General features: G+C 43.4%; 1 protein-coding gene across 1 annotated transcript in view; it reads right to left on the bottom strand.

The window, feature by feature from the left end:
- LOC115138846 (dynein axonemal heavy chain 6) overlaps positions 1–22,873 on the bottom strand; it is a 102,312-nt gene that overhangs the window by 58,730 nt on the left and 20,709 nt on the right. The window contains 28 exon segments of the mRNA XM_065025024.1: positions 5,830–6,027; positions 6,442–6,528; positions 6,742–6,909; positions 7,760–7,930; positions 8,948–9,115; positions 9,259–9,399; positions 12,169–12,297; positions 12,432–12,628; positions 12,861–12,937; positions 13,098–13,230; positions 13,671–13,847; positions 14,081–14,197; positions 14,394–14,617; positions 14,711–14,783; positions 14,943–15,189; positions 15,422–15,642; positions 15,759–15,807; positions 16,086–16,292; positions 16,863–16,994; positions 17,437–17,526; positions 17,674–17,836; positions 18,021–18,100; positions 18,504–18,690; positions 19,326–19,394; positions 19,542–19,687; positions 19,873–19,926; positions 20,152–20,383; positions 20,616–20,866. Coding sequence (XP_064881096.1) covers positions 5,830–6,027; positions 6,442–6,528; positions 6,742–6,909; positions 7,760–7,930; positions 8,948–9,115; positions 9,259–9,399; positions 12,169–12,297; positions 12,432–12,628; positions 12,861–12,937; positions 13,098–13,230; positions 13,671–13,847; positions 14,081–14,197; positions 14,394–14,617; positions 14,711–14,783; positions 14,943–15,189; positions 15,422–15,642; positions 15,759–15,807; positions 16,086–16,292; positions 16,863–16,994; positions 17,437–17,526; positions 17,674–17,836; positions 18,021–18,100; positions 18,504–18,690; positions 19,326–19,394; positions 19,542–19,687; positions 19,873–19,926; positions 20,152–20,383; positions 20,616–20,866 — 4,188 coding nt within the window.

Below are 22,873 nucleotides of genomic sequence, written 5' to 3'. Positions count from 1 at the left end.
AGATATGGACCAGGCTAGATAACGACAGTACGTAACAGATATGGACCAGGCTAGATAACGACAGTACGTAACAGATATGGACCAGGCTAGCTAACAACAGTATGTAACAGATATGGACCAGGCTAGCTAACAACAGTACGTAACAGATATGGACCAGGCTAGATAACGACAGTACGTAACAGATATGGACCAGGCTAGATAACAACAGTACGTAACAGATATGGACCAGGCTAGATAACGACAGTACGTAACAGATATGGACCAGGCTAGATAACGACAGTACGTAACAGATATGGACCAGGCTAGATAACGACAGTACGTAACAGATATGGACCAGGCTAGATAACGACAGTACGTAACAGATATGGAACAGGCTAGCTAACAACAGTATGTAACAGATATGGACCAGGCTAGCTAACAACAGTACGTAACAGATATGGACCAGGCTAGATAACGACAGTACGTAACAGATATGGACCAGGCTAGATAACGACAGTACGTAACAGATATGGACCAGGCTAGATAACGACAGTACGTAACAGATATGGACCAGGCTAGATAACGACAGTACGTAACAGATATGGACCAGGCTAGATAACGACAGTACGTAACATCTGAACCAGGCTAGCTAACGACAGTACGTAACAGATATGGACCAGGCTGGATAACGACAGTACGTAACATCAGAACCAGGCTAGATAACGACAGTACGTAACAGATATGGACCAGGCTAGATAACGACAGTACGTAACAGATATGGACCAGGCTAGATAACGACAGTACGTAACAGATATGGACCAGGCTAGATAACGACAGTACGTAACAGATATGGACCAGGCCAGCTAACGACAGTACGTAACAGATATGGACCAGGCTAGATAACAACAGTACGTACAGATCTGGACCAGGCTAGATAACGACAGTACGTAACAGATATGGACCAGGCTAGCTAACGACAGTACATAACAGATAAGGACCAGGCTAGCTAACAACAGTATGTAACAGATATGGACCAGGCTAGATAACGACAGTACGTAACAGATATGGACCAGGCTAGCTAACAACAGTACGTAACAGATATGGACCAGGCTAGATAACGACAGTACGTAACAGATATGGACCAGGCTAGATAACGACAGTACGTAACAGATATGGACCAGGCTAGATAACGACAGTACGTAACAGATATGGACAGGCTAAATAAGGACAGTACGTAACAGATCTGGAACCAGGCTAGATAACGACAGTACGTAACAGATATGGACCAGGCTGGATAACGACAGTACGTAACAGATATGGACCAGGCTAGATAACGACAGTACGTAACAGATATGGACCAGGCTAGATAACGACAGTACGTAACAGATATGGACCAGGCTAGATAACGACAGTACGTAACAGATATGGAACAGGCTAGATAACGACAGTACGTAACATCTGAACCAGGCTAGATAACGACAGTACGTAACAGATATGGACCAGGCTGGATAACGACAGTACGTAACAGATATGGACCAGGCTAGATAACGACAGTACGTAACAGATATGGAACAGGCTAGATAACGACAGTACGTAACAGATATGGACCAGGCTAGATAACGACAGTACGTAACAGATATGGACCAGGCTAGATAACGACAGTACGTAACATCTGAACCAGGCTAGATAATGACAGTACGTAACAGATATGGACCAGGCTGGATAACGACAGATATGGACCAGGCTAGATAACGACAGTACGTAACAGATATGGACCAGGCTAGATAACGACAGTACGTAACAGATATGGACCAGGCTAGATAACGACAGTACGTAACAGATATGGACCAGGCTAGATAACGACAGTACGTAACAGATATGGACCAGGCTAGATAACGACAGTACGTAACAGATATGGACCAGGCTAGATAACGACAGTACGTAACAGATATGGACCAGGCTAGATAACGACAGTACGTAACAGATATGGACCAGGCTAGATAACGACAGTACGTAACAGATATGGACCAGGCTAGATAACGACAGTACGTAACAGATATGGACCAGGCTAGATAACGACAGTACGTAACAGATATGGACCAGGCTAGATAACGACAGTACGTAACAGATATGGACCAGGCTAGATAACGACAGTACGTAACAGATATGGACCAGGCTAGATAACGACAGTACGTAACAGATATGGACCAGGCTAGATAACGACAGTACGTAACAGATATGGACCAGGCTAGATAACGACAGTACGTAACATCTGAACCAGGCTAGATAACAACAGTACGTAACAGATATGGACCAGGCTAGATAACGACAGTACGTAACAGATATGGACCAGGCTAGATAACGACAGTACGTAACAGATATGGACCAGGCTAGATAACGACAGTACGTAACAGATATGGAACCAGGCTAGATAACGACAGTACGTAACAGATATGAACCAGGCTAGATAACGACAGTACGTAACAGATATGGACCAGGCTGGATAACGACAGATAACAGATATGGACCAGGCTAGATAACGACAGTACGTAACAGATATGGAACAGGCTAGATAACGACAGTACGTAACAGATATGGACCAGGCTAGATAACGACAGTACGTAACAGATATGGAACAGGCTAGATAACGACAGTACATAACAGATATGGACCAGGCTAGATAACGACAGTACGTAACAGATATGGACCAGGCTAGATAACGACAGTACGTAACAGATATGGACCAGGCTAGATAACGACAGTACGTAACAGATATGGACCAGGCTAGATAACGACAGTACGTAACAGATATGGACCAGGCTAGATAACGACAGTACGTAACAGATATGGACCAGGCTAGCTAACAACAGTACGTAACAGATATGGACCAGGCTAGATAACGACAGTACGTAACAGATATGGACCAGGCTAGATAACGACAGTACGTAACAGATATGGACCAGGCTAGATAACGACAGTACGTAACAGATATGGACCAGGCTAGATAACGACAGTACGTAACATCTGAACCAGGCTAGCTAACGACAGTACGTAACAGATATGGAGCAGGCTGGATAACGACAGTACGTAACATCAGAACCAGGCTAGATAACGACAGTACGTAACAGATATGGAACAGGCTAGATAACGACAGTACGTAACAGATATGGACCAGGCTAGATAACGACAGTACGTAACAGATATGGAACAGGCTAGATAACGACAGTACGTAACATCTGAACCAGGCTAGATAACGACAGTACGTAACAGATATGGACCAGGCTGGATAACGACAGTACGTAACAGATATGGACCAGGCTAGATAACGACAGTACGTAACAGATATGGGACCGTAACAGATATGGACCAGGCTAGATAACGACAGTACGTAACAGATATGGACCAGGCTAGATAACGACAGTACGTAACAGATATGGACCAGGCTAGATAACGACAGTACGTAACATCTGAACCAGGCTAGCTAACGACAGTACGTAACAGATATGGACCAGGCTGGATAACGACAGTACGTAACAGATATGGAACAGGCTAGATAACGACAGTATGTAACAGATATGGACCAGGCTAGCTAATGATAGTACGTAACAGATATGGACCAGGCTAGATAACGACAGTACGTGACAGATATGGACCAGGCTAGATAACGACAGTACGTAACAGATATGGACCAGGCTAGCTAACGACAGTACGTAACAGATATGGACCAGGCTAAATAACGACAGTACGTAACAGATATGGACCAGGCTAGATAACGACAGTACGTAACAGATATGGACCAGGCTAGCTAACAACAGTACGTAACAGATATAGACCAGGCTAGATAACGACAGTACGTAACAGATATGGACCAGGCTAGATAACGACAGTACGTAACAGATATGGACCAGGCTAGATAACGACAGTACGTAACAGATATGGACCAGGCTAGATAACGACAGTACGTAACAGATATGGAACAGGCTAGATAACGACAGTACGTAACAGATATGGACCAGGCTAGATAACGACAGTACGTAACAGATATGGAACAGGCTAGATAACGACAGTACGTAACATCTGAACCAGGCTAGATAACGACAGTACGTAACAGATATGGACCAGGCTGGATAACGACAGTACGTAACAGATATGGAACAGGCTAGATAACGACAGTACGTAACAGATATGGAACAGGCTAGCTAACGACAGTACGTAACAGATATGGACCAGGCTAGATAACGACAGTACGTAACAGATATGGACCAGGCTATATGGACCAGGCTAGATAACAACAGTACGTAACAGATATGGACCAGGCTAGATAACGACAGTACGTAACAGATATGGACCAGGCTAGATAACGACAGTACGTAACAGATATGGACCAGGCTAGATAACGACAGTACGTAACAGATATGGAACAGGCTAGCTAACAACAGTATGTAACAGATATGGACCAGGCTAGCTAACGACAGTACGTAACAGATATGGACCAGGCTAGATAACGACAGTACGTAACAGATATGGACCAGGCTAGATAACGACAGTACGTAACAGATATGGAACAGGCTAGATAACGACAGTACGTAACAGATATGGACCAGGCTAGATAACGACAGTACGTAACAGATATGGACCAGGCTAGCTAACGACAGTACGTAACAGATATGGACCAGGCTAGATAACGACAGTACGTAACAGATATGGAACAGGCTAGCTAACAACAGTATGTAACAGATATGGACCAGGCTAGCTAACAACAGTACGTAACAGATATGGACCAGGCTAGATAACGACAGTACGTAACAGATATGGACCAGGCTAGATAACGACAGTACGTAACAGATATGGACCAGGCTAGATAACGACAGTACGTAACAGATATGGACCAGGCTAGATAACGACAGTACGTAACAGATATGGAACAGGCTAGATAACGACAGTACGTAACAGATATGGACCAGGCTAGATAACGACAGTACGTAACATCAGAACCAGGCTGAACGACAGTAACAGATATGGACCAGGCTAATAACGACAGCACGTAACAGATATGGAACCAGGCTGGATAACGAACGTAACAGATATGGACCAGGCAGAACGACAGTACGTAACATCTGAACCAGGCTAGATAACGACTAGATGCGTAACAGATATGGACCAGGCTGGATAACGACAGTGCGTAACAGATATGGACCAGGCTAGATAACGACAGTACGTAACAGATATGGACCAGGCTAGATAACGACAGTACGTAACAGATATGGACCAGGCTAGATAACGACAGTACGTAACAGATATGGACCAGGCTAGATAACGACAGTACGTAACATCAGAACCAGGCTAGATAACGACAGTACGTAACAGATATGGACCAGGCTAGATAACGACAGTACGTAACAGATATGGACCAGGCTAGATAACGACAGTACGTAACAGATATGGACCAGGCCAGCTAATGATAGTACGTAACATCTGAACCAGGCTAGCTAACAACAGTACATAACATCTGAACCAGGCTAGATAACGACAGTACGTAACAGATATGGACCAGGCTAGCTAACGACAGTACATAACAGATATGGACCAGGCTAGCTAATGATAGTACGTAACATCTGAACCAGGCTAGCTAACAACAGTACATAACATCTGAACCAGGCTTGATAACGACAGTACGTAACAGATATGGACCAGGCTAGCTAACGACAGTACGTAACAGATATGGACCAGGCTAGCTAATGATAGTACGTAACATCTGAACCAGGCTAGCTAACAACAGTACGTAACAGATATGGACCAACTAATCTTCTCTAACTAATCTTCCTACTGTCTTTCACACTTTAAACGGACCTTGACAATGTCTGAGTCAGTGATGAGCAGCACAGTGTTTTTACGTTGGATCCCGGCCTGTCTGAACACCCTCTTGAGGTCATCTCTGAAGTCTGAGTAGCTGCAGTTCCGGCAGACAGACAGCCTGTAGAGATGGCTTCCAGACACATGACAGGCCAGAGTCACACACTCCTCCTTCCCTGTGCCATCCAGTCCAATCTACACAGAGGGAATAAAGTGGTCAGTCATTATCAGTAATCAATCAATTGATCAATCAAATAGCAGGAAGGAGCCATGAGTGTGTAATAGTGGTGCAATAGCCATTGGGAACCTGAACAACATATTATTGAGCTATATGGTTTACCTTCAGTTAGTATAGTATTGTTAAATTAAAACAGTTCTAATTCAAGCGAACAGGAGAGGTACAATGATAACTACACAAAGAGTGGAGAACGATACAGAGAAAGGTTTTTTTCCCAGTTGACTGACAGGTGTACTGCAGAATGATAAACGGTCCGTTTACAGTTATTTCTAATTTACCGTTACAGTTACCGCCCACACTCTAAAAGAGAGCATACAGGGAAAGTGTCTCAGTGACATCAGAGATCTAAGAGGTGTGTCCAGGACAGATACCAGCATCATGTGTGCTCCCTTCAATCTGAAGACCCGGGCGGCTCTAGTGATGTGTTCCACTGCCTCCCTGAAAAACACCATGGGGAACTACACACACACACACACACACACACACACACACACTAGATTTACAAAATAAATGTGTTATTATCATGCAGATATTAATCTTATCAAGATTGCACATTGGTAGCTTACTGTACTGTAAAGAAATAGTCAAATCAAATCAAATCATATTGGTAACATACATGTGTTTAGCAGATGCTATTGTGGGTGAGTCAGTGTGGCTAAAGTGAACTGTACCTGAGAGGCTTTCCTTCCATGACTAGCGTGACACTCCTCCAGTACAGCCTGGATCTTCTTCAACTCTGGCAGGTGCTTATAGATCCTAGAAGCAGTTGGGATGCTCATATCCAGGAAGTCTCCGAATGCTATGGGTTCTCTCATCAGCTCCTCTGGTGGCCAGGACACCTTAACAGTCATGCACGAACAAGTTACAAGAAAAAGTAACTGGAAAGTCATTTTACACTCAGTGTCCAGTGGCCAGTTTATTAGGTACACTACCCCGTTCATGGTTCGCTCCTACAGACAGTGAGTCACGTGACTGTGGCTTGCTATATAAAGCAGGCAGACAGGCATAGTTACAGTCTTGTCCCATCGCTGAAACTTCCCTACGGACTCGGGAAAGGCAAAGGTCGAGAGCCATGTGTCCTCCGAAACACAACCCTGCCTAGCCACACTGCTTCTTGACACACTGCTCGCTTAACCCAGAAGCCAGCCGGAGGGAACACGGTACAACTGGTGACCAAAGCCAACGTGCATGCGCCCGGCCGTGCCACAAGGAGTCGCTAGAGCACAATGGGACAAGATCATCCCAGCCGGCCAAACCCTCCCCTAACCCGGACGAGGCTGCGCCAATTGTGCGCTGCATCATGGGTCTCCCGGTCGCAACCGGCTGCTGTAGTGGGTCTGTAGTGACGCCTCAAGCACTGCGATGCAGTGCCTTAAGACTACAGCGCCATTCGGGAGGCACGTTTAACTATTTTCAACACATATGAATTTAGTTGTCTCACCTAGCTATCTGAAGATGAATGCACGAACAAGTCGCTCTGTGAAAGACCCTTTGCAAAATGTCCCCAAATAAAACCTTTTATAAATGCAACACAGGAATCAAAATGTGCATAAGCTTGGCATAAATGGATTACATTAGAAGAAAAGAGAACTCATTCTGAATGGCCTGAAGTGCGTCTAGAGTACACATTTCAGCAGTTGAGTTACTGTGTACACTTGAGACCTCTTTTGACATGTTGGCTACCAGTACCTTGAAGTAACTGTGCAGCTCGTTGGACAGTATCTGAAAGAACAGTTCTCTGTCCTGCTCGTTGACCAGGCGGTCGTGGAACACTCTGGAGGTCTCGTGGGAAAACAGGTAGGCTGCAGCCTCCTCTGAGTTCAGCTCAGAGTCGCTGGCCTGCATCAGGCCCTGGACCACCTATAGAGAGATTACCAATGAGTTCAGATGAAAGTCGCTGGTCTGCAACAGGCCCTGGACCAGCTATAGAGAGATTACCAATGAGTTCAGATGAGAGTCGCTGGTCTGCAACAGGCCCTGGACCATCTACAGAGATATTACCAATGAGTTCAGATTAGAGTCGCTGGTCTGCAACAGGCCCTGGACCAGCTATAGAGAGATTACCAATGAGTTCAGATGAGTCGCTGGTCTGCATCAGGCCTTGGACCAGCTATAGAGAGATTACCAATGAGTTCAGCTGAGAGTCGCTGGTTTGCATCAGGCCTTGGACCAGCTAAAGAGAGATTACCGATGAGTTCAGCTGAGAGTCGCTGGTCTGCATCAGGCCCTGGACCATCTACAGAGATATTACCAATGAGTTCAGATTAGAGTCGCTGGTCTGCAACAGGCCCTGGACCAGCTATAGAGAGATTGCCAATGAGTTCAGATGAGTCGCTGGTCTGCAACAGGCCCTGGACCAGCTATAGAGAGATTACCAATGAGTTCAGATGAGAGTCGCTGGTCTGCAACAGGCCCTGGACCATCTACAGAGATATTACCAATGAGTTCAGATTAGAGTCGCTGGTCTGCATCAGGCCTTGGACCAGCTATAGAGAGATTACCAATGAGTTCAGCTGAGAGTCGCTGGTCTGCATCAGGCCTTGGACCAGCTAAAGAGAGATTACCAATGAGTTCAGCTGAGAGTCGCTGGTCTGCATCAGGCCTTGGACCAGCTATAGAGAGAATACCATTGCATATCAATAGTCAAGCGCCTCTCTCTATACCTAAGCTAATCACAGTGTTTAAGGGGATCAGTTTGAGTAAGGCGAGGTGCAGAATCACTCATGTTGATCACATAATGAGTAGTTAGGTGCAGTGCAAGGTGACTTGTAGATCAGTGATTCTGTGCAGTCTGACTGTATTGTAGACGATCTTAAACACACACAATAGTAAAAGACAGTGGAAGAAGAGAAACCAATGAGAATGTGTGTGTCTTACCTTGGACAGGTCTCTGAGGTTAAATGTGTAGTGGTACTTGGCTGGAGTGGGCATCATACGTTGACACATCTCATTGTAGACAGTGATGGAGGCAGACACCAAGGCCTCTCTGCATTTACGCACCTCCTTGGAGAAATCTCTGATACCAAAGAACTTCCCGAGTTGGACCTGGTTGATATACCAGACAGAAAGCATTTCAGGTACTTCCCCTAATTTGATATTACATAGCGACACAGCTGGCACTTACACATACAGTAGGCTTAGTATAGGATGTGCTGCAGCTAATCAACTAAAGACTGAGGGGCAATGACCTGGAAGATGTGTTGCATTGTGTTGCTAGAGGGGTGTGGCAGCAGCAGGACAGAGAAGTGTCTTAGCAGACGGGGGCTGAGGTTCTGACGGCCCCCACCCGGAGGGGCACAGGCTGCACACAGAGTCACATCCTGGATGCCCTGCAGATACAGATATTTAAACATCATTGTTACAGTATATATTCATTAATAAGATAGACCTGGAGCCTTTCGAGTGGCGCAGCGGTCTAAGGCACTGCATAGCAGTGTTGAGGTTTCACTACAGCCTGGGGTTTGATCCGAGGCTGTGTCAAAGCCGGCCGTGACCGGGAGTCCCATAGGGCGGTGCACAATTGGCCCAGCGTTATTCGGGTTAGGGGAGGGTTTGGCCGGGGGGCTTTTATTGGCTCATCGCACTCTAGCGACTCCTTGTGACGGGCCAGGTGCCTGCAGGCTGACTTCAGTCATCAGTTGACTTTAGTCATCAGTGTTTCCTCCAATACATTGGTGTGGCTGGCTTCCAGGTTAAGCGAATAGGTGTAGGGGGCAGCATTGGGAATTTTGGATGAAAAGCGTGCCCAAATTAAACTGCCTGCTACTCAGCCATAAAAGCTAGAATATGCATATAATTAGTAGATTTGGATAGAAAACACTCTGAAGTTTCTAAAACTGTTTGAATGATGTCTGTGAGTATAACAGAACTCATATGGCAGGCAAAAACGTGAGAAAAAATCCAACCAGGAAGTGGGAAATCTGAGGTTTGTAGTTTTTCAAGTGTCTATGGGGTCATATTGCACTTCCTAAGGCTTCCACTAGATGTCAACAGTCTTTAGAACCTTGTTTGAGGCTTCTACTGTGAAGTGGGGGCGAATGAGAGGGGAATGAGTCAGAGGTCTGCCAGGAGCCACGAACTGACCATGAGCGGTCACGTGAAAGTTATCTTGCGTTCCATTGCTTTTCTACAGACAAAGGAATTCTCCGGGTGGAACATTATTGAAGATTTATGTTAAAAACATCCTCAAGATTGATTCTATACATTGTTTGACATGTTTCTACGGACTATAACGGAACTTTTTGACTTTTCGTCTGCTGCTAGTGAGCGAACGTCGTGAGTTTGGATTGTGTACTGAACGCGCTAACAAAAGGAGCTATTTGGACATAAATGATGGACATTATCGAACGAAACAAACATTTATTGTGGAACTGGGATTCCTGGGAGTGCATTCTGATGAAGATCATCAAAGGTAAGTGAATATTTATCATGCTATTTCTGACTTCTGTTTGACTCCAACATGGCGGATATCAATTTGGCTTGATTTGTCGTCTGAGTGCCGTACTCAGATTATTGCATGGTTTGCTTTTTCCTTAAAACATTTTTTAAATCTGACACAGCTGTTGCATTAAGGAGAACTGGATCTAAAATTCCATGTATTACACTTGTATCTTTTAGCAATGTTTATTATGAGTATTTCTGTAAATTGATGTGGCTCTCAGATGTTCACCAGATGTTTTAGAACTACTGAACATAACGCGTGTAGTAGCAGAATCAAAATTAGTTAGGTAACATTGATAAATAAGATGTTGTATTTATAAAATAATGCTTATGTGAGATATTTGTCATTAGAATGTCTTCTTTTGGATAATACTGTTTGCAGTTTGCAGTTATCCCTTCTCTGCCAGGGCTTAGTCACATTGTGCCCCAGAGAGGGGAGAGGTCAGGCCTGTCTTCTTATGGGAATGTGTCTAACTATTTACATGTCCCCTCTGAGGTTGCCCTTATCTTGATTTAGTATATGACCTAAGAGGCTCACTGTCTTTTCTGATCTTGTCCAGGAGGGGGTGTATTTGATATATGCCATTGGATGAAGTAATGTTTTTGGTTCTAAGTGGTACCAAGAACGAGATAAGAACTTTGTTTAGGAGACCAAACTGAACAATAATTTATAGCCAATGCTATCTGGCTATGTGTGTCTTTGCTATAAAGGATCTCAGTTGCCAATATGTAAGCACTCTCAGAGAATTCATTTATAGACAGTGAATTGATCTGAGAGTCACAGGGCTATGGTGAAGCTCATATAATTAAAGATGGACTTTATGATAACTCTGACTTGTGTGTGGTTTGCTCTCTCGTGATTTGGTAATACAGGAAATTTCCACAACACGCGCCAATGTAAACTCAGATTTTTGGATATAAATATGAACTTTACTGAACAAAACATACATGTATTGTGTAGGTTAGTGATTCATTTTATCTCTATTTCTGCTTTTTGTGACTCCTCTCTTTGGCCGGAAAAATGGCTGTGTTTTTCTGTGACTTGGCTCTGACCTAACATAATCATTTGGTGTGCTTTCGTCGTAAAGCCTTTTTGGAATCGGACACTGTGGCTGGATTTACAACAAGTGCATCTTTAAAATGGTGTAAAAAACATGTATGTTTGAAGAATTTTAATTATGGGGTTTCTGATGTTTTGAATTTGGTTCCCTGCAGTTTCACTGGCTGTTGGCGAGGTGGGACGCTACCGTCCCACGTACCCTAGAGAGGTTTTAAGAAGCAGCGCGGCTTGGCGGGTCTTGTTTTGGAGGACGGATGACTCGACTTTCGCCTCTCCTGAGCCCGTTGCGGAGCTGCAGCGATGAGATATGATTTGGATCGCAATTGGGTATCACAAAATTGGGGGGAAAAGGGGGTCAAATTACAAAAGAAAAGAAAAGAAACAAATAGAGACCTGGAGCTAACATACTAGCATACAATTAATAGAAACCACAAGAGCACGGTTCTGTATAGAGACTAGGCCTATTCATCACATCTGATGTCAAACGAGGAAGAAAATAAGCCTCCCGGTTCTGTTCTACATAGCTATGATTTGCATCACGCATCACAGGGAAATGGTAGACACGAACTCTAATAACACCATGGTTATTGTACTGTACCTTCCAGGTGAGAGTCTTGGCATCGAATACTCCCTGGAGCTCGATGAACTGGCGAATAAACTCCATGGAAGGCTGGGCGCCATAACTATCAAGTGTTGGCATGTTCAAATCATCTACAAACACCAAGACCTGAAGAGAGAAACATAGAACATCAAAGCTGATTATGCATCCATCTTTAGTGAATTTTGAATCCATTAGAGTACTTTGAGCATCCAAAACTTAAAATGTTAATTATCATGTTTATGTAATGACATTTTACTCACAGACTTATTTTTGGGTGCAGCAAGGTTATTTTTGCCTTTCTTGACGAGGTTTTGTAACATGTGTGCCTGTATGTAGGCAGTGGTTGTATGAGCAGTGCACTGGAGGGTACAGGTCAGGATTCCTGAGGATTCTGAGGTATGGCTGGGACTACGCATCCTGTGCAACACTCCAAACGGCATGCTGCTTAACAAGCCACCTGGAAAATACCAACTTTGTGGTTGAAAATACAATTTTCTCAGAAATTGGCAATCAATATTTGTGGTTTTAATTATCATGGCAACAATAAATTGTTCACATTAAAGAATAAAGCATTTTCTCAGGAGAAGGGTAATAGGAGAACATGTGGCTTTTAGTCAGACTACTAACTTTACTCACTAGTTAAGCTCACTACTACTGACGACTACTAGATAGTCCTGACTAAACCTTACTTAATGAATCACCGTCTGTAGACTTATCTGCATCTCCCCCAAACACAGCTGTCAGCAGGTTAACATCCTCCAGCAGGCTGGAGAAAAGTTATAGTACATTAGGTTGCTTGTTCATATCAGTCTCTCAGCCTCTCTGGGCCTTTCTTACACAATACTACTGAAGCTCACTGTCTTTCTCAACATAATGTACTTTTTACAAGATCAACAAAAGAGAATTGTGTTTTATGTTAGCTTTACCTGGCTGTCTTGGATTGGTTGTGTAGAAACACTTGTCCCAGCATAGTCCCTTGATTCACCATTTCTCCTCCGTCTCTCTGTAGTTTCTTTAGAATGCTTTGGATGAGAAGGGTTTTTCCAACTCCAGAATCCCCTAATAGTCAAAACAAACTTCATTAACTTAAGAATCCCCTAATAGTCAAAACAAACCTCATTCACTTAAGAATCCCCTAATAGTCCAAACAAACCTCATTAATTCCAGAATCCCCTAATAGTCACAACAAACCTCATTAACTCCAGAATCCCCTAATAGTCAAAACAAATTTCAACAACTCCAGAATCCCCTAACAGTCATACAAACCTCATTAATTCCAGAATCCCTTAATTGTCAAAACAAACTTCATTAACTCCAGAATCCAATCAATTCAAACCTCATTATGAGACCTATTAAATCTTTTTAATGATAAAATAGTTGGTTAAAGACAACCATTTTTTTCTGTCAAGAACATGAAGGGTAGGCAACAGGCATGTAATTGGGGGAAAGAATGATCATATAGTCTTATATAATACAGAGTGAAATCTCGACTGAATCACCTGTGAGAAGTACTGGTTGTTTGTTGAGCAGCAGTAGGCTCATTAGAAAGGAGTAGCGGACAGTATCATTGCTGCAGATGGGGCCTGATCTCAGAAAGCTGGTGGTATCTGTTGTGTTAGACTCTCCCAGGGCTCCTCCCAACTGCAAGGATTCAGAACCTGAGGATGTGTTCAGTCCTGAGGAAATTAATATATAATGTGAGTCCCTAACTTTTAATGCTGTATGTTTTAATACTGCTGTTTTTAATGCTGTTGTTTTAATGTGAGAGCTCTGGTGAGTATGATTTCCAGTGAAATTACATAAGGAAAATAAACTTGAAACTCATCTTAGCACTCTTGAATGGTACGATTGTAAAAGTGCATGTATGGATGCTTGCTGCACACCAGAGAGGGTAAAGGTGTGAGCAGACCTTTGCGTATAAGACTCTCGGTGCTAGGAACCAACTCATCCCAGGGAACGAAGGCACCTGTCTGTAGATCCACAAAGTAGTTGAAGATCAAACGATTCCCCGCCGGTAAAGACACACCTGAAATATTCAGAGACAAAATCAAGTTTGATGAAGAGGGATGTTCTACAAAATAGAAAATATAATGGACACTAGAGCATTATTTATTTGTTCATTTGTCAGAAACCATGTACAACATGTCATTGCAACAGATTGAGCTAGACAGCAAATTTTCCTCTGCAGTCCCTGGACATGATTAATTATTCTATTCACATACCGCAAGGTGCGCCTTCAAACAACTTGTGGATCAGGTTTTTGAATGCGTGTGCAACATTGACGAGGTGACAGCTTTTGTCTTTAGTAGCAGATGGGGACTCATCATAGTCATCGACATGGTTTAGGACTCCTCCCACTGCCCAGGCGTATGAAAAGACAAACAGCTTCCCAAGAAGAATCGTGAGTTTTTCTGGGTTTTTCTGTAGAAACCATTTGTTATCCTCCCTGTCACAGATTGGAAATATACAGTAACTTTACTAAAGCTGAACCAAGATAATATAGTAACTACAAACAGCAATAGATTTCATTTACACGTACCCTTTTCCTGTGGACTCATTGTCTGCAGAGGTCTTCCCAATGTCTTCCTCTGACAATGTCTCAAGATTTAGTCCTGTGACACCACAGAATGAAACTTGATCAAACTTGGACCAAACTTATTGAAAGTCCACATAGGAAACAATACAACATCCACACGGACAAAAAGACAAGTAGTAGAAGAAGAAGAAAAAGAAATTCAGATGATGCTTAGCTTTAAAGAAGATTGTCCTACCCAGGCCACCATTCCCCTGCATGAAGTTAATGAGAGCCCCCAGGATGCTGCAGACGGTCATGACTATGGACATCTCCGGGATCTGGAAGTTGAGCAGCTTCTGGTGCTTCTTGACAAAGTTCAGCCCCTGGGTGATGCTGTTGTCAAAGAGCTGCTGGATGTGGTTTCTTCCCTCTCTGCTCAGCTGTCTGGGCAGCTGGGACAGCCAGCGCCTCACGTACGGCTTCCAGCCCAGGTCAACTGGATCCTGGAGTGGCGATTTAAAAAAAGATATAACCCAAATATTCTGACTTTGCATAACAAACTACTGTAGTTTAATACACTAGATGAAAACCTATAACAGATGGGGGTCCAGTTTCCCGGACCCAGATTAGGCCAAATCTTGGACCGGAGATTCTCCAGGACGAGAACTAATCTGAGTCCAGGGAACCGTTCTGCAAAGTAGGTCTGGTTGAACATAATGCATCTTGACACAATACCATGTAGACCATGGCACAGCGGCTGATGGTAGCGGGGGTGGCCTGGCTGAGAGTATCCACTTCAAACAGGAACCTAATGCCATCTGGCAGGCTGATCCTCTCTCCGTTCACCAGGCACAGCGTCTTGTTGTCGTCCAACACAGTGTTCAGGTTCTCGACCCACAGGATATCCACTGGGCCATCCATTATGATCCAACGCCAGTTGTCAACCATGAAGTTATCTAAGAAATAATACAGAGATAAATTAAAATATATATATTCGTGAATGATAACTTTCTCAAATGTTGTGTGATACTATACTGTGAGATAACCACACGCAGAGTTCATTAAGACATACGTTGATAACTGCTGGGAGGTAAGGGTGTAGTGGAGTCACTCAAAACATCCTGAAAGGGAAGACAGAGCCCATGTATGGCTAACGTTACCAGCGTAAATGACAGTATCTTTGGAATGAATGATCATAAACAATGAATAGCAATAAAAAAAAATGGTGCTTAACTCTTCCTATCAATGATTTTATAGATGGCGGCTGTTTTGAGAAAGATTTTACTTGCAAGGATCGTGATCGTTGTTTTACCTACTTCAGTTGAATGACTGAAATGTAGTTTAGTCTGGATAAGAGCATCTGCTAAACTACTCAAATGTAAATGTAATAAGCACTGACTGAAGAGGTGTTCCTGCTCTCGCTGTCTTTGGAAGTCTTGTTGTCTTGTTCGAAGAGTTCTTTAGCGTAGGTTCTGACTGCAGAAGCGAACAGGCCGTCTGACCACTCCAGAGTGTTGGGGTCTACCTGACCGTACAACTCTCCAAAGCTCACACACTTGGGGTTGATGGTGAAGCTTTCCACGTGGACCTCTGAACTCGGTGCCAACTACCCAATGGAAGTCAAGAGAAAGAATGAAACAAGCACAGCAATCAATTACAGGAGTTGGCAAGACAGCACAAACATATTTGGGACCAGGCTATTCAATAAAGGCATAACGTATTTTAAAGGTGCTATATGCAGAAATCACAACGCCATTTTCTGGTTGCTAAAATTCTAATAGTTTGGCTAATTTCAGTTTATGTGACAAAACAAGCAATAGATAATCATTGTATTGTATTTTCTACTGTACTGGTGTACAAAACCCGAAAGTAAAAGACGCAAAAACAAAACATAAGAAATAGAGCAAATAGAACATATCTACCGGCTTCTTTGGCTTGCTTTCAATGACAATGGCAGATCTATAACTCACATTTCTATATGAATTTGGTCGTGTCGCCACAAAAAGTGACAGATTGCAGCTTTAAACAACACACACAAACATACTATCTAACACTTCCATATCTGAAAGGAATCAAATCTGCACCAGTTTAGCTGCATGTTTAAACACACTTAAAAACATTAAGTGACAGATGTTTTCAGTAAACGATCTGAAGTGTCTAACGAGATGTGTAGTACCTCCATAAAGACGTTGGTCCTCCTGTGGACTTCAGACAGAGAGGGCAGCAGGTGTAGAGCATGCTGCAGGATGAGTCTCACTGTTGTCTTCCCTCCTCCGGTAGGACCAATCAACATCACCCCTCCTCGAGCCTGCAACATCAACATTGAAGTTGAATGATATTGTGAATTGAATTAATCACAAAAACAACAGGACAACGCTTGCTTAAACGCTTGCTTAAACAAAAAATGCTAGGTGTTAGCTTTTCCCATCGGAAAACGTTTTACATTTAGCTACTATGCTAACACCACCAGCTGACCCGCGTGATTATTTCCATTAACAAATACTGCTTCAGCCAACTAAAGAACTAGACGTAGTTGGACGGGATTTAACACTTTTTCATGAGAGTCCTTAACGGAAGTCATTGGTTGATTTGTTATTTGTTCCCGGAAAGAGAAGTAACTCTTGGTACCTAGGCAGCTAATTCTGACATGTTTTCCAATGAGAAAAGCTAACACCTAGCATTTTTGTTCCATCTGAGGTTTAAGCAAGGGTTCGTGTGGACCCGGGATGTTAAAGAAACCAAATACTGACCAAAATCTGGCTATACAGCTGTGTAACCTTCTCTGCTTGATTTGGCCATTGTTGAAATCCAAGAATCTCTGTAGCCTTAGCTATGGCGATCTAGAGAAGATGCAAGCATATGACACACATTTTAACCACAACAACCAAAAAAACATGCAGCCAAGTGATCTAACCAAGTTCCATTTACTTTACCAGAACAACCACCGACTACACCGGACTGTGTGAGTACACGTGGCAAGGAATTACCTCTAGTTGAGGATGGATAGTTTTGGGATTGACGACGCCAGGGAAGAGATCCTCCATGATGCTTTTAAACAGAGGAACGTCCTCAGGAACCAGCTTGGGTAAGTTAGAGTTTTGTAAAGCACAGATCAGAACGCAGCATTCGTCCTCTGGTGTCAGGCCACACCTGGAATATCACACAGTATTTACTCACAATGTTTTTACTACAACAACTCTGGCAAGTTGAGATGAATGAGAGAAGCAAAGAGAAGACGGTAGTGACCAGTGACACAGCCTTTTGATTGTACCAATTCAAGGGAATGCATTTTGGCCTCAAGAACGCAGAGGATTCTTGTTTCTTTAATACTTACGACAGCGCTGCGAATCTTCTCTTCTGACCAGCGAGAACTAGCACTGACTTTATGGCTCTCATTCCAAAATCATAATGGTCCTAGATTACAGTAGAACCACGAAAGGAAGTTGGAAAAAAACACAAAGACAAACTTAAGACACAAAACAAAAAAGCAAAACAAAAGTTTTCAGAATGTCAAAGCTATGAACATAGTTCTAAACATTAACATGAACAGTTACAGTATGTATTTGATATTTAACTGAAATGTTCAACTGTTTTAACTGAAATGTTTGGTTCCAAAAGTGTTCTTCGATTGTCCCTGTAGGAGAAAGTTTTTTTGGTTCCAGGTAGAACCTCTGTAGAAAGGGTTCTTCATGGAACCAAAAGGGTTCTACCTGCAAACAAAAAGAGTTATTCAACGCGTTCTCCTATGGGGACAGCCAAAGAACCCTTTAAGGTTCTAGATATCACCTTTTTTTCTAAGAGTCTATGTAAGTCCAACCTGCTGAGACAGCTGCTTGCTGGCGAGCTGGTAGAGGTTGACGATCTTCCTGGACAGTGATTTGGCTGATTTGAAGCCCTCAGAGAACAACATGATCTCAGCAATCAGGTCAAAGTCAGGTACCATCATAGAGACAGGCCGGAACAGAGACTTTAGGTTGTCAGGGAGATCCACTCGACCTTTGCAACTGAAAGAGAGAGGTCAACTTGAAAGCCATGGCAAATAGAAATCAAGCCGGATGGACATAAGAAATAGATGGTTGAGGGTAGAAGAAAGACAGGAGTAAAAGCAAACAAAATAGAACTATTGTAAAATAGACTGTGTACATAAAATGTACATAGTATGTATGAACTGGAAATACAGGCCTAAGCATTGTTGTTCACTAGTTTGCTCCAATTGGGTTAGGGGTGGTAGGGTTGGAGGGTAATAAAGAAAAGAAAAATCGTTTTTTTAAAGATGTATATATATATATATCATATTTATTGATATGTATGTATGTGTATCTGTATGTATTTATATGTGTATGTATGTGTGTGTGTATGTATGTACAGTACCAGTCAAAAGTTTGGACACACCTACTCATTCCAGGGATTTTCTTTATTTTTTACTATTTTCTACATTGTAGAATAATAGTGAAGACATCAAAACTATGAAATGACACATACGGAATCATATAGTAACCAAAAAAGTGTTGAACAAATCAAAATATATTTTATATTTGAGATTCTTCAAAGTAGCCACCCTTTGCCTTGATGACAGGTTATTAACGCTTATAAAAGGTTATTAAAAGAATATGAACTTAAACTAAACATGACACGTTACCCTGGATTCATGGTGATGAAGAATCCACATGAGGCGTTCAGTCGGATATCTCTTCCCTCGAACATAAACCTTTGGTAAAAACAGTAAATATCGAATACATTTGACGAATTAACCTAAACTATTCACCTGTTCAGTTAAACCAATATAAAATATAAAACTTTCAAGCCATAAAAATACAAATCAGTCTAAAGAATACGGTAAGTTCCAGAAGCATACCGTAAACTGTGACTATGCATGGCAGCCTTAATGGACTGAAGCTGAGCAGCGATGACTGACAACACCTCTACGTTGATACGGTTAAACTCATCAAAACAACACCAGGAACCAGACTGCACCATGCCAGAGAACAGCTTCCCCATCATCTGGTAAGGGAATGTCACAGAGAGAGACAACATTAACTCACAGTATACAGTCAAATGTATACATACTTCTACTCCACTTCTTCAGATTCTACAACTGATGCAATGAGCTTGAACAAACATATTTCAATGCATCAAAAGTACAATAGCTATAAAGTTATAATGAGAATATAAATGTCCATGACTACCTTATAGTCTAGACTGTCAGAGCAGTTCAGTACTAAACAGAACTTTCCAAGCGCCTGCAAAGGAAAACAACATCAACATGGTTTTCCTTCCTCGAAATACAGAATCAGCTTAACTACAGAGCTACAAGGATATCAGTGACAGTGGTTTCCCAAGAGTGTGGACATTCTCTTTTTCTACTGCTGGCATTTTCAGGTCCACACACTGACTAACTTACTAAATACTTCACAGGTTTCTCTCCTAACTTCAGTGACAGGTCCTTACCTTGACCAGGTCCTTACCTTGGCCAGGTCCTTGACCGTCTCTGTCTTGCCTGTTCCAGAGGGTCCGGCGGGCGCGCCCCCCAGATGGAGGCTCAAGGCCCCGGTGAGGGTCAGCCAGCATCGGTCAGTGAGCGGCGTGATGACCAGTCGAGGAGAACAGCCCAGGTACTCGTAGCCATACATGAAGGAAGCCTGGGCATGGACCACGTAACACAGAGAGGTGCTGTCATACCAGACATATTGAAGCTGCCTGAAACCAACAGAACCAATGACGAAAAAATGTGATCAACAATCATCTCAAACTCAGAAAATTTGACAAAACATGCTCAGAAGTCCTAGCCTGATCCTAGATATATTTGGCCTAAAAATAGGAGTTATTCTGATCGTAAACAGCACAAAAAGATCTGGAACTAATCTATATAAGGCCAGGTATTTCAAGAAAAATCTATACTAGCAGTAGCAACTATGATCAAAGCTGTGACCTTGTCCACTCGAAGTCGTCGACACTGGTGATGCGGTTCTGGAGGAGATGGCTGAGGATGTCTCTACAGTGAACCAGGATTGTGAGCAGGGCCTCTAGGGTGGCCTGCTGGTGACAGGGCAGGGGCTCGGACACAAGGTCAGCCAGCTCCTCCACATTGTGGATCACCTGCTTCTTCACCACCACCATGCTCTCCAGCTGCCTCTCACTGCTGAAGCTTTCCTGGCAGTCCTTAGTGAACATGATCTGGGTCTAGGGGACAGAGGGTTAAGGAGGGTTTTTGGTAGCCTGGGTACTAGCCTGTTTCTGCTCTCTTACCAACTCCTTAATGGAAATGTCATGCCAAAATATTTGGTTTGACAATGACAGCAATGGAGTTGGCCAGGTCATCTACAAGTCCATGCTAGGTAAAGCTCCGCCTTATCTCAGTTCACTGGTCACGATGGCAACACCCATCCGTAGCACACGCTCCAGCAGGTGTATCTCACTGATCATCCCTAAAGCCAACACCTCATTTGGCCGCCTTTCGTTCCAGTACTCTGCTGCCTGTGACTGGAACGAACTGCAAAAATCGCTGAAGTTGGAGACTTTTATCTCCCTCACCAACTTCAAACATCAGCTATCCGAGCAGCTAACCGATCGCTGCAGCTGTACATAGTCTATTGGTAAATAGCCCACCCATTTTCACCTACCTCATTCCCATACTGTTTTTATACTGTTTTTTATTTTTATTTACTTTTCTGCTCTTTTGCACACCAATATCTCTACCTGTACATGACCATCTGATCATTTATCACCCCAGTGTTAATCTGCAAAATTGTATTATTCGCCTACCTCATGCCTTTTGCACACATTGTATATAGACTGCCCATTTTTTTCTACTGTGTTATTGACTTGTTAATTGTTTACTCCATGTGTAACTCTGTGTTGTCTGTTCACACTGCTATGCTTTATCTTGGCCAGGTCGCAGTTGCAAATGAGAACTTGTTCTCAACTAGCCTACCTGGTTAAATAAAGGTGAAATAAAAAAAAAATTTTTTAAAAAAGAGCACAAACAGATCTGGGACCAGGCTATAGAAGGAGACAACAGAACTGGGACCAGGCTAAAGAAGGAGACAACAGAACTGGGACCAGGCTAAAGAAGGAGACAACAGATCAGGGACCGGGCTATAGAAGGAGACATCAGATCTGAGACCAGGCTATAGAAGGAAACAACAGATCTGGGACCAGGCTATAGAAGGAGACAACAGATCTGGGACAAGCCTAAAGAAGGAGACATCAGAGCTGGGACCAGGCTATAGAAGGAGACAACAGATCTGGGACCGGGCTATAGAAGGAGACAACAGATCTGGGACCAGGCTATAGAAGGAGACAACAGCTCTGGGACCAGGCTATAGAAGGAGACAACAGCTCTCGGACCAGTCTATAGAAGGAGACAACAGATCTGGGACCAGGCTATAGAAGGAGACAACAGATCTGGGACAAGCCTAAAAAAGGAGACATCAGATCTGGGACCAGGCTATAGAAGGAGACAACAGATCTGGGACCAGGCTATAGAAGGAGACATCAGATCTGGGACCAGGCTATAGAAGGAGACAACAGATCTGGGACCAGGCTATAGAAGGAAACAGTAGATCTGGGACCAGGCTATAGAAGGTGACAGCAGATCTGGGACCAGGCTATAGAAGGAGACAACAGATCTGTGACAAGCCTAAAGAAGGAGACATCAGATCTGGGACCAGGCTATAGAAGGAGACAACAGATCTGGGACCAGGCTATAGAAGGAGACAGTAGATCTGGGACCAGGCTATAGAAGGTGACAACAGATCTGGGACCAGGCTATAGAAGGTGACAGCAGATCTGGGACCAGGCTATAGAAGGAGACAGTCGATCTGGGACCAGGCTATAGAAGGAGACAACCGATCTGGAACCAGGCTATAGAAGGAGACAACAGATCTGGGACCAGGCTATAGAAGGAGACAACAGATCTGGGACCAGGCTATAGAAGGAGACAACAGATCTGGGACCAGGCTATAGAAGGAGACAACAGATCTGGGACCAGGCTATAGAAGGAGACAACAGATCTGGGACAAGCCTAAAGAAGGAGACATCAGAGCTGGGACCAGGCTATAGAAGGAGACAACAGATCTGGGACCAGGCTATAGAAGGAGACAACAGATCTGGGACCAGGCTATAGAAGGAGACAACAGATCTGGGACCAGGCTATAGAAGGAGACAACAGATCTGGGACCGGGCTAT

Source organism: Oncorhynchus nerka, linkage group LG12 (genome assembly GCF_034236695.1).
Source record: "Oncorhynchus nerka isolate Pitt River linkage group LG12, Oner_Uvic_2.0, whole genome shotgun sequence".
NCBI classification, from domain to species: domain Eukaryota; kingdom Metazoa; phylum Chordata; class Actinopteri; order Salmoniformes; family Salmonidae; genus Oncorhynchus; species Oncorhynchus nerka.
The sequence above is the reverse complement of the archived record's forward strand: the minus strand, read 5'-3'. Positions and strand labels throughout refer to the sequence as shown.